Source organism: Hibiscus syriacus, unplaced genomic scaffold (assembly GCF_006381635.1).
Source record: "Hibiscus syriacus cultivar Baekdansim isolate YM2019G1 unplaced genomic scaffold, ASM638163v2 tig00110893_pilon, whole genome shotgun sequence".
Lineage (NCBI taxonomy): Eukaryota > Viridiplantae > Streptophyta > Magnoliopsida > Malvales > Malvaceae > Hibiscus > Hibiscus syriacus.
The window spans coordinates 6,872,958-6,886,133 of NW_024062901.1; the positions used below are offsets into that span (position 1 = coordinate 6,872,958).

Sequence of the window (13,176 nt, forward strand, 5' to 3'; positions counted from 1 at the left end):
TTAGAAAAGAATGAATCAAAGTTGATTTGTTTGACCGCTCTTCAAGAAGGCCTAATTTGGAAAAACGATGTGATGTTTTTCAAGAAGATTAATGATTTACTTTATTGATCTTAAAGAAGATGAAAACTAGAAAGAGGATATGTTTCACTACTCTTCAAAAAAATCGGATCTAGAAATTTTTTTATTCACTCCATTACTCTTTAGGAAAATTTGAATTGAGGTTGATCTGCTTCACTGCTATTTAGGAAGATAAAATATGAAGAAGAAGAAAATCTATTTCGTCATTCTTCAAGAAGATCATATATGTAAACCAGACATTATCACTTGTTAGTGTATTTGGAGAATTGAAATGTCATACTAGAAAGACCTAGTACTTGAGACATCTTTGAAAATTAGTTTTTCTTGTAGAAATTCATCTTAGAATCATTAGGTATCGTTCTTGAATCCAATAACTTTTGAACGACTTATAATTACTCATTTATATTCTTACCATGTATGCTATAAATTTCATGCTTCTGTTTGTGTCTAGAATGTGTGCAACAATGCAACCTTTTTACGTCTTTAATCTTTGGAGGAATCTTTTTATTGCTGACCACCTTTTTGAATAAATCTTAACCTAAGACCAGCTCTTGAATATTTATAATTTTTAAATATTTTTAATTTTTAAAAAATAAACTAAATAAATTCTTGAACTTAAAAAAAATTAATTTGACATTTGAACTCAATAAAAAAAATTAGCTCATTTGTTATGTCATCATCCACCATGGATCATCATGTCAGTATCGTGAGTTGTCACCATTGATGAAGCTATATGGGGAGTAGGAGGGGTAACAACCCCTCCTAAACTTTTTACTGTAATAGCATTTTAGGTCCTTATCAGTTTAAATTTAAGTAAAATTAGACTTTTATCCCTTAATTTTTTAGATTAAATAGATAATAAGTCTTTTTTATTTTGAAATTAAGTATGTTGCCCCACCCAATATTTGATATGGCTCCGTTCCTGATTGCCACATCAGCATCGTGAACTATCACATCAGCATCGTAATGGTCAACAATGAAAATTGTTAGTCGAAGAGTAAAAAAAAATTATGAGTTCAAGGGCTACATTGAGTGTAAAAGTAATTCAAGGGTCTGCACTATTTGTTTTTTAAAGTTTGAGGGCTTCACATATCATTAAATCATTTTAAAAATTATTTTTTTAAAGAGTGATATTTGAATAAATTAGCCTTGGTTCTGCCTAGGTAGGTTAATTTATTATACACAGCTGATCTCCTAAAATTCCCTCTCAAAGTAGATCATACTAATGAGATTTATATTTAAAGGACAATCTCAATTAAGGTTAGCAAGATACGTAAATATTTCCCCATTTTGATTTATTTATTATTCTTTTAATAATTTTGAGCGATTACACGATAATGTCTAATTAATTTTTTTAATCTATTGATAACACATTTTATAAACACAACTGCTTGAACTCGAATATTCTAAGGAGAATTACATTCTACTTTATCAATGAAATCATTAAGGGTGTATTTGATAGCTGGAAAATAAATATTTTCCTCATTTTCTTGTGTTTGATAATTGTAAAATATTTTTCAGTGCTTGATAGTTATAATTAGTTTTACAAAACTTACTTTTCAGTGTTTGATAATTTTAATTGATTTTTCTCAATGTAATTCATTTTCTAGTTTCTTTGTATTTTCTGTAAAATATTTTACCATCTAATTTTTCATAAAACATTTTCCTATTTTTTTACTTCAAAATACAAGCACTCAAAATAATATTATTTTATTTATTTAATATTATAATATTTTAGTATCATTTTAATGAAAATATTAATTATTAAAATATTTAATATATATATATATATATATATATATATATATATATTTCTATTAATATTATATTTTAATATTATATTAATATACTCAGTTATATTATAATAATATAATATTATATTTTTAATTTAATAATATATAATAAATTATTAATATAATTAATATTAGTTATTATTTTTTTTAAAATAATATTATTAAATTAATAATAATGATAATGATAATATTAATTTATATATTTAATATTAATACAATATTTTAGTATTATGTTAATAAAATATTAATTATTGAATTTAGGGGAGTTCAAATGGTTAATTCGAACACAGACCAAACCAAATTACCATTAATGGAATTAATAAATAAAAAATTCTTTAACCGTTAAGCGAACAATCTTTTTTTAAATATTAACTGAACCGGATTTTTTTTACGTAAATCATTTTCCATAAGATTAATTATAATGTATTAGTGAAAAATGATTTACACAATATTATTAAGACACCGTAAAATAGATTTCAAAACTATTTTCAAAAATGTAATTCATTTTACGTAAAACAGCTTTCAGATAATTCATTTTACGTAAATTATTTTCTAGAAAATCAATTACGATATATCAGACGTACCCTAAGTGAGTTTCCCTCATCTTATTTTATTTATATGAATAAAGGGCCAATAATTTGGTATAGCACACAAACAAATGGCAAAGTTGGAAGAAAGATCATCTAAAATGATGAATTGTGAGGTGACGAGTGACTAAAGATTAGCTACTAAAGATAAAGAAGAGAATACATAAAAGAATAAAGTTGATATGAGGGGTAGATATAAAGGAAGAGAATATATATTATATGACCTTTACGGGTTCATAAATCCCTTTGAAAAGCATGTTTACGAGGTTGTTCCACATTATTTATTGTTATTCTCTTGAGTGCAAATATTCTTCTCTTACAAATGCGATCATAATTGACATTGTTAGATATGCAAAAGTTAGGATTTGAATTCATATAAAATAAAATAGTTAATATAAGTATTTTTAATCAATCGATCAATCAATTAACGAATAAAATTAAATTTAAAGTATATAGATAATATTTTAAAAGCATTTCAAGCTAATAGATTTGTTAGGGGATGGAATAGAGGATAAGTAATATTGAATTCGTTATATAATGTTGATTAAAAGTAAAGTCATGCCCTGAATAGTTAACTTTATGTAACAAGTTTGATTGATCAAAATTTTAAGTTTGATTATTTTTTTTATAGATAAAATTCGCTAGTTTTATTAAAGAATAAAAAATAATCAGAATCACAATGGAGATTTATGATTATAATTGAAAACTAAACACATAATATTTTTTCTATAATTAATAACATAAGAAACTAGCCACTGAATATCACATAACGACCATACGAGAAAAATGTTCAAAAATCTAATCAAATAAACTCAAACATAAGGTAAATATGAAAAAATATAATCGTATTGACAAATATACCACAAAAGAGAATCAAGCTATTAAAAGATCTCAACAAACCGTTAATCAGAGTTGAGAGACGTGAGAAAACTATCCACGAACGTAAATCGCGTATCCAAATCTCATCCGATGGTCCAAAACAGAGAATGTACCAACAAATCTCATCTTATCAATCGTGCCGATGTCAACTCCAATACTAATAAAAAGGATAAACGAAAAAACTCAAACGACTAAAAACATGCCGAAAGACAAAAGAAAATGTACCATAAAAATATAATTATTAAGAATTTTAAAAATCGAAGATATGATATAAAAAATAAAAAGAAAAAAAAGATATTGGTGATTAAAACCGATACTAAGGTTAGTACCGATACACATATTAACTAAAGATGAATAAAAGTGAATGGCTATTAGAATTTTAAGTTTGAGTGTTTAGGAGCCTAGCAACATAAATATTAATGATAAACTTTGTTATTCTTGTGGTCCACCCCACTTGATAAAATATGTTTATACTTAAACCATCAAATGTAAGGTGAGTAAAATTATGCTCGACTTGAAAAAATTAATTTTTTATTTGATTTGATGTTAAAAAAATCGACTTGATTCATAATTTTATAAACTAGACTCAACTCAGCAAAAATTAAATAAAGTTTGAATTATAAAATATGATACAAATAATTCAAAAATTTTAGTAATTAGAGAATTAGTTTTTATGTTTTATTTAAGTCTCTCATCTCTACATGATATATGTAAATCACACATATAAAAAATATTTAAAAAATGTGTATATCATATATGGTTATAGAAAACCATTTAAATTGGAATAAATCATTATCATAATATCATAAATATTTACATTTGATTTTAAACAAAAACCTAAACAACTAGATTCAACTCGTCAAAAAAATTAAAATAAAGTTTGAGTTATAAATAAGACTCATCAACTCGATTAATTTAAAATTTTTTAACTTTGATTCGATTATATTGAGTATTTACCCCTAATTAAATGAATGGGTAGAGAAACATAAAGTCACATACAAAACTGATATATTTTTTAAACAAAAGAATTAAATTTTTCGATTTATTTTTTCATATCATTTTAAACACAACAAATCAACATTTTTTAACCTATAATTTATTTATTCATTATTAATACATACATACATACATACATATATATATATATATACTCTCCAATAAAGTATTTATGAATTAGAAACATCATTAAGCAATAGTCTCCAGTAACAGGTCAATGGAACCCTAAAAACTAGCCAACTTTCCAGTTTCCAGCACAAAGTTATTGCCAAATAATTTCACCAATTTTCCTGCAGAATAGTATGCAGTTATCATATGAACAATTACCAAGGGAGAACCAGTGGCTGTCATGATCCAGTAGTCTTAGATCTTATCAACCGGTGGCGTTCGTGGGATGGAGCTTTGGATCTTAAGCTGGTAAGAAGAGGAGAAGAAAAGAAAACATGAATCTGATGAAATTCGATTTACAAATATTTTAGGTGCCAAAGCTGTGCATGTCATAGCTGCTGAATACGAACAGCGGCTGTATTTTCCTTTCAATGAATTGTTTTAGTCACTTTAAGTTTATCTAACACTGAACCACTTGGTTCTTGCTCTTCAGATAATGGATAAACAAGGTGGGTTTTGCAACATAGACCAACTCAATTGATATTCAAGATCTTTTCTCCTGTTTTTCTGAAGAACACCATACTTCACTTCTCTTCGATTCTTGTAAAATTTGTATGTCTTGGCTTGTCGAACATGATAAAGAGAAAGAAAAAAAAACTAAGTTACACTCTCTCTATGCCAGAACTTTGAAAGTAAAGGAAAATGAGGGTTACTCATCTAGTAGTTGCAAATGATCTTTTCTGCAGTTTCAGTCTGCTTCTTTGTTCTTCAGTTAATGTTTATGTAAAGTGGTTCTTCAAGTTTCACTCAAGATTTACTATTCAGACCAAGTGACAATAGGAGAATTCAAAGGCAGTGGGACAAATAATAATAAATACAGATTTGGGTTAAAACTAATTTGAAGAGAAAATTGAAAAAGCTAGGTTTTCTCCCACGTTCTGGGCTTTACTTTCTTCCTGCAATTTCTTTCAAGTACTGGGTTTTTGTTCTTCGGTCAAAGTGTCTACAAAGTGGTTATTCTAGAACCCTGCAATAAAAACCAGGTGATAATATGAGAATGCATCAAATGATTGATTATTCTGCAGTAAACTTGTCAATTACTACCTTGAGATTAACAGTTGCAGGGGTTGTCTTGTCAACATGATAAAACTTGCCATGCCCCATATTGGGGGCTAACCTAACCAAACTAGAAGAAAATAAAAACGGAAACATGAGAGTTTCTCTTAGTAGGTAAAAACTGTGGCCTTGAATTACTACTGCTCTTGTGGTTTATTTTCTAGTTCTTAATATGGCAAAGCAAGAGATTATATCTGCAGACTTCAGTCTGTTCATTGTTCTTCAGTTAATACAAAGTAAAGTTGTTCTTTTTCTTCCATCTTTGGGATATAAATATAAATAAAAATATAAATATAATAAATAAATATAAATATAATATAAATATAATATAATAAAATATAAATATAAATAAATATAAATATAAATAAATATAAATATAAATAAAAATAAATATAAATATATAAATATAATATAAATATAATATAAATATAAATATAAATATAAATATAAATATAAATATAAATATAAATATAAATATATAATATAATATAAATATAAATATAAATATAAATATAAATATAAATATAAATATAAATATAATATAAATATAAATATAAATATAAATATAAATAAATATAAATATAAATAAATATAAATATAAATATAAATATAAATATAAATATAAATATAAATAAATATAAATATAAATATAAATATAAATATAAATATAAATATAATATAAATATAAAATATAAATATAAATATAAATATAAATATAATAAATATAAATATAAATATAAATAAATATAAATATAAATATAATATAAATATAAATAAATATAAATATAAATAAATATATATAAATATAAATATAAATATAAATATAATATAAATATAAATATAAATATAAATATAAATATATAATATAAATATAAATATAAATATAAATATAAATATAAATATATAAAGTGATGTGATGTGATGTTCAAAGGCGAATGACTGTTTTGCAGGAGATCCCGTACGTCCATCACCTTTTTCAAGAACATGCCAAAATGATTTAACAGTAAATCTTATTAGAATTAAGTCAAATATGTTGGGCTTGAAATGTACTTATAAAGCTAACCAGAAGAGAAAAAAAAAAGTGCCAGTCTAACAGAATGGAATTTAAACTGGGGTTTTGTAGGTAAAAAAAGGCAGAGCCTAGTAATAATAGACTACCAAAACATGTATCAAAGCCTAAAGAAACATGAATTTGCCAAAAATACTAATCTGGGTTGTTTTGAAATTAGCATAATTATTGAAGAAAAACATAAATTACTTAGTAGCTAGCATACATAACCTTAAACTGATAGCTCTTTGAAGCTAAACATTTCCTAAGAAATGCCCCACAAGTGTTTATTCTCTAGCCACATTAGGCTCTACTACCACTACTACTGCAATTACATGTCATTTAATGGTGGCACAGTTGATCCTTGGGCGTGAGCCACTTTATTTTTAGCGTCTTCTAGCAGCTGTTTCCCTTTGAGCATTGAAATAGACAGCAGCAACAGGAACTCCAAGCTCATTCTCTTCTGCAAACTTTCTGGTGTTGAAACGATCCCTTAATGATGGTGTGGTCTTCACTGTTTGCCTGCGCATCTGCTTAAACAACAGGAACACGAACCTGTGGATCCCTATGTTTGGCCTTGGCAGCTCGTAGTTCACCAATTCCCTCCCTGTATGTAACCATAAATGTTGGTCTATTTTCTCTCTCTTTATATATATAGTTGTATACTTGAAGAATATGAAGGGATACTTACCAAATGTGGCATCTGTTGTGCCGGGGATATCTGTCACTATCCTGTGAAATTGTCAATCAAGTACAAACAATCAGTAGATTGCTTAAATTTTGTGTTCTTCCTGCTTGGATGAAATCATGAACCCTAACGGTCATACACATAGTGAATAGCTATATTACCAGTGTAAGTGCTCTCTAAGGTAAGGGTCACTAGGACCTGGAACATCTGGGTCTGTCATCACCTGCAATATCAAAAACATGGTTGATGATGATGACTTATTTTATAAGAGAAAGAAAAGGGAAGATATCAGTGAGAAAGTACAGTTTTTACCAGGGTGAAAAAGGATCTCATATCACCACCATGAACCTCAACCTTAGGCTTGTTAATTACTGAAGATGGGAAAAATTCATGGCCATTATAAACCTGCCAGTTGGAGTTGAAAGTGACTGTCATTTTCACAGATGGGGAGATTGCATCAATAACATCCCCAATCACTCCCCCTACAACAAGAGGATCTGAGAGTTTTGCCATCCTAGAGTAATATAAGGGAATGCTTCTTCTCTTGCTGGTGTTTCGCCTTTTGGAAGGGCTTCTTATTGGGCAATGAAAGGGTAACCCCCTACATATTTATAGTATTGAAAAAACACCCACAAGCTCACATGATCATCAAATCCATTAGTTGGGTTGTGAGGTTAAGAAAATGGAACATTAGAAAAGATTAAAAAAGGTTTAATTGTTCTCATTATATTAAGCTAGACTCTCAGCTATACACCACCATTAAGATAGAAATCGAATCTTATATGGCATAACTTCATTTTTTTAGCATACTCAGTGCAAATAATGTATATATGTTTAAGTTGAAATGATGGAGGTGTTAAAATAATTCTGTGGAGAGAATAATCCTTGTTACTTTTTAGAGTCACACCAGAATTTCTAGTACTTAAGTCTTTATATCAATTCATGGTAGGCTGGGGTGGAAGTTAATCGATATATTTTAGTATGGATTCAGGATTTTGGGTATTTACCAGGCCCCAACGACAACTGATAATATTGGTAAATGGTGGGGCTATCGGCTCAATTTTTTCTCCTTTTCAAAAAAATTTATTTGGGCTTTTCTTCTTCATGAATTGCCTCTATCCCTAGTTGAGGTTGTTCTTAGTTTTTCTGAACAATGATAACAAGTGACAACAACATAAGATTCATCAGTTGAATTCAAGTTTAGAGATCTTGAGACGATGTTTAGTTGTTTTTTTTCTTATTATTTTGTCATTATTTTTGTTTTTTATAATGTATTTATTGATAAGAATAAATTGATTTTGTTAGTCGTGAGTGGAATATTCTTCTGATTTAGGTAGAGAGTTTCAATAGGTGAAAAAATGACCATTGAGCAATGTTTTTGTATCATTGGAGTCGGTCACGGAGGATGGAGGATGAAGAAGACGAGATCAATTGTGGGGGTTTCAACCCTTCTCTCAATCATATTGAGGAATATTTATACTGATCTATGATCTATAGCTAGTGTGTCAACGGTAGGATTATTATGGTTATTCGTAGGTCGATAAGTTAGGTAAATATGATAGTCAAATTTAAAATTTTCCTCTAATAAATCATATGAATTTGTTAGAGATTTCATTTAAAAATCTTATCTATATATTGTAATTGACTCGAAAATTTTTACCTAGAAAAACCAGGATCTTTGAAAACTTCAATACGTAAAACAATCAGCCAAAAATTCTCAATTAGGGGAGAGATGATAGTTTCCAAAGATCATTCTACGAAAATATAATAATATTGTGTTTCTCTATGGTGGTTTTTGATTCTGTAAGAGAGCCCATTATCTCTCTGTCCATGTTATTAAGTTGTATAGGATGGGACTTGAAGGACATGAATTAGGGTCTGTTTGGAACGGGGAAAACATTTTACGGAAAATGTTTTTCCCATTTTTGGGTGTTTGGTTCGCTAAAAACTCCAGGTCAATGTAAAATGTTTTCCAGTCAATGGAAAACTAAGGCTTAAAAACGGTATTTCAACTTACCGTTTGGAAAAGGGTAAGTTGAAATCCAAATTTCTTGCAGTCCTTGCTCCACACAGAGAAGACCATGAATTCTTTCTCCGTCCCTTGCTCCACACTGACGACTGTTTGGAATCCTTCTCACAGGCGAGGGGCGGTCGTATTCTCAGGTATGTCTCGTTTCTTCTTCTCCCTTTTCTTTTTCCTTCCCTAATTTTCCATTTTTTTGAGTTTACTTCTCTCTCCCTCTGCATTTTCTGGTACTTCCTCTCTATTACCCTGCTATTGATTCCAACTGCTATCCATTAAATCTGCTTGTATTCGACAATATTACAATTGTATTTTCTGTCGATTAGCTTTGATTAATTGCTTCTTGGCTTCTGATCTGAATAATGATTTAAATGCAACATGTTGTCTTTAATGGGTTATTAGATATTTAGTTAATTCGTGGAATTATGTTTGATTGTTTATGCGATGTATAATCTTATTTATTCTGTACTGGTTCTATGGTTTTGTCGGAAAGTAATGGTTACGGAGGAAAATTTGGGGTTTAGGTAAGGGTTTTGTTTTGACGGTAAAGAATCTGTTTGTGGAATGGGTTAAATTGCTTGTCCTTGTTAAAAACTTGACTTTCTTAGTTCTTTTGGATTGAGTTGAATTGATTTTCCTTGTTAAAATCTTGATTCCATTTCTTTCTCATGGTTCTATGTCCTTTCTGTTCCAATTTGATCAGATCCAAACGCAATGTTTCATGAATCTATAGTAAATAATGTATTAAGGTTGACTTATGTCGGCTTTGTGCTGGTCCTTTGCTTCCCTACATGAATGTAACCAAGTTAAATTATTTCCTTGTAATATTGTTGATAAATCGGGCAAAGTAAACGAAAGAACACAAGAATTTTAACCAGGTTCGGCAATGTGCTTACGTCTTCGGTGCCTAGGCGGCGCTAGAAAAATTTTATTCAATGATAATAGATTTAGGTTACATCTCTATTTATAATAGAAAACCCTGGTACATAATTCCAAAATTAACCCTGTACCGATATATTTATGAGCCATACCTTACAAATATGACAGTATTAACAGGAGTTGTCTCACTTGTCAGGCTCTTAACACCTCCAGGTACTCCCCTTTTTCCTTCCTTGGAGATGGACTCACAAAAGACTGTAATGAGTCAGATTGGCACTCCTAACACTCGTTCGACTGCCTTGAAATCCAGAGTAACTAATTTTTTCCTTAACGCTATAATATGGATTGCACACATTTGAGAAGTTTGGATTATTCTAGTACATGATACAATAATTTATCTGGAAATTTGAAGTTACTTGATTTCCTTTTTTTTTACCTTGTTCTAAATAAAACTTAGCCCTGTCTTAACTCTTAGCCCTGTTCTAAATAAATGAAAGGCGCATTTTGTACATACATCAATAGTTCACAAGGAACCAGCAAGGATAAATGCCTGATATATTGGTAGTTCAGAGCTTAGCATTAATAATGGCAATTGTTTATACGGGAGTGAAGTAGAATATGATGTCGGCTGTGAGAAAGTTGGTCGATCCCCTCCAGTGTTCATGCCAGATGATAGTGCGTTCAACCATGAGATATGTCCATACGTTATTGTTTTAAGTTCTCCAAGATTTTAACATTTGGTGGAGAGAAACTTATTTCCAGGAATAACCGAGTATCAAAATCATTGTTCTACTATGAATGTAAAGCTAATTAGATTTGTTTACTGTTCAGCTTATAAAATTAATTTGTATTATTACGGTTGGATATTATTGTTGTTTTAATGTGATAAATCCTTTAATTATACATTTTGACACTATTATTATTACAATGTTATGTATTATTGTTGTTTTTAATTTGGTGTAGTAATTAAACAATTCTTAAGATTTATAAACTTTTATAATATATTTTTAATCAATTATTAATATTATCTAAAATACATATTTTTATAAAATATAATTATATATAAAAAATAACCTTTAAAAATAATAAATACTAAAACATATCCAATATGTACAGTTTCTTTATTAAAAGCAGATTCTGAAAATTGTTTTCAGAAAAATTAACCAAACAGTGTAAAACATTTTACAATGTATTATCCAAACACTGGAAAGTGATTTACATTTCTGTAAAATATTTTCCGGATTTCATTTTCCGGAAAACCGTTTTCAGTGAAACAAACGGACCCTTATTTTATATCTTTTCCCTTTTTTTTCTAGGTTGGAATCTAAAGGAATGACTAATCAAGTTGGCAGGCGAGAGCTAAATTAAAATAAAATAAGGGGATATAAAAGTAGGGCAATTTTATATTAAAACCCCAAATAAATAATTATTTAAAAAATAAGGCAGTTCACAAATTATTTGGAAGAATAACCTTCAAATCGTCCATATCATATGACCTCACGACCATTAAACTATGTGTTAAATCATCGTACCCTCAAACACGCGAGATACATCTGACATGAGCGTGCTTTCCAAGTAATCCAATAAAACAATTGAATAAAATTACCTTGCGTATTGCGAAGCGCAAGGTAGAATTTATGATCCAAATATCGCGAGATTTATGGAGACCTTCATGCCTACAAAGCGCGAGGTTCTTTCAAATTCCGTATGGCAGCCTAATGTGAAACGTAGAAATTAAATGAATATAATAAATAAACATAATAATATTAAATAAATATAATTATATTATAATAAATGTAATAAATAAATGTAATTGGAGGGTTCGTGTATCACAGTTGAAGACGGTGAACAACCTTTGGAAACTCACAAAATACGTCCAACTGCATATATGAACCACCAACATCCTGAATCAAGATCATCGTAACTTGAATGTGTTGAAGCCTTCATTCCACAGTTCAAATCAAATCCACGTGTTACAGTTGCAACTTGTATTGCTTCAGTTGACTACCACAAAAACATGGTATGCAAGGTATTTGGCCCAAAAAAAATTGTTCGGCTAATGGGATGAATCATACAGTGAATTGCAGCCATGGCTTAAACTGATGCAGAAACACATTCCAAGAACAGTTGTGAAATTAGAAACAGTCCTAGCATACAAAAATGATCGTGTTATACAAGGTGTCTACTAATTCTACCAGCTCTTTTGGACTTTTCCACAATGCATTAATGCATTCGGACACTGTAAGTCGATTGTTCAAATCGACAAAACTTGGTTATATGGTCAATACTGTAACACCCCCAACCCGTACCTGACCCGGATACGAGTCTGAGGTGTCACATTGACTTTTCAAACTTTGACTATTGACAAAATTCAAAGAAAATTTAAATCTTTCATTAAAGTTGAAGATACTCATTTTTTCATTTAAATATTATTATTATTATTATTATTATATATTATTATTATTATAATTATAATTACTAATTTTATTATTTATTACTAATATTATTATTACAAACGGGCCAAATCCGGCCCAACCCAAAAGCCCAAATATAACCCTAAACCCATTTAGGGTTTGTATCTAGCTCCCAGCCGCCGCTTCCAGAAGGCTCAAGCTGCCTCTCCAGCTTCCAGACGCTGCTGCCGACGCCTCCACTGCCAGATGGTCCAACCAGTCGCTGCCGACGCTGCTTTTGCCACGCCACCTCACCGCCGTAAATTCCAGAACACCAGATGGCAGCCCAAATCGAGCTCCATGGTGAGTCACCAACATAGCTATGGTGACTCACCTAGACATCCCTCTCGGGACCGGTCCAAACAGAACCTCGTGGTGGCTATAAAAGCCACCATACCTGCGAAAGAACAGACAGCCACGGAGAGACACGGCAGAGAACGACAACAAAAAAAAAGAAAAAAGAAAAAAATAATAACAACCCTCAGCAGCAAACAAAACAGAAAGAAAGAAAAGAGAAAGAACTTACCG

The 13,176-nt window shown here is 29.6% G+C and overlaps 1 protein-coding gene across 1 annotated transcript; it reads right to left on the bottom strand.

Annotated features, from left to right (window-relative positions):
• Positions 1 to 6,972: 6,972 nt before the first annotated feature.
• On the bottom strand, positions 6,973 to 7,833 carry LOC120145198 (CEN-like protein 2). Its single transcript, XM_039159092.1, has 4 exons — positions 7,606 to 7,833; positions 7,455 to 7,516; positions 7,297 to 7,337; positions 6,973 to 7,212 (listed from the first exon to the last, which is right to left on the bottom strand). The coding sequence occupies exons 1-4, from the start codon at positions 7,804 to 7,806 to the stop codon at positions 6,992 to 6,994; spliced, it is 525 nt and encodes a 174-aa protein (XP_039015023.1). The 5' UTR covers positions 7,807 to 7,833; the 3' UTR covers positions 6,973 to 6,991.
• Positions 7,834 to 13,176: the final 5,343 nt, after the last annotated feature.

What these genes read in the sequence shown, in the direction of transcription:
- LOC120145198 (XM_039159092.1), bottom strand. Translation starts at nt 7,806, where the DNA reads ATGGCAAAACTCTCAGATCCTCTTGTTGTAGGGGGAGTGATTGGGGAT. An exon ending in CTTAGAGAGCACTTACACTG is followed by an intron (nt 7,338 to 7,454) that starts GTAATATAGCTA and finishes ACAATTTCACAG; the next exon opens with GATAGTGACAGATATCCCCG. An exon ending in CACAACAGATGCCACATTTG is followed by an intron (nt 7,213 to 7,296) that starts GTAAGTATCCCT and finishes GGTTACATACAG; the next exon opens with GGAGGGAATTGGTGAACTAC.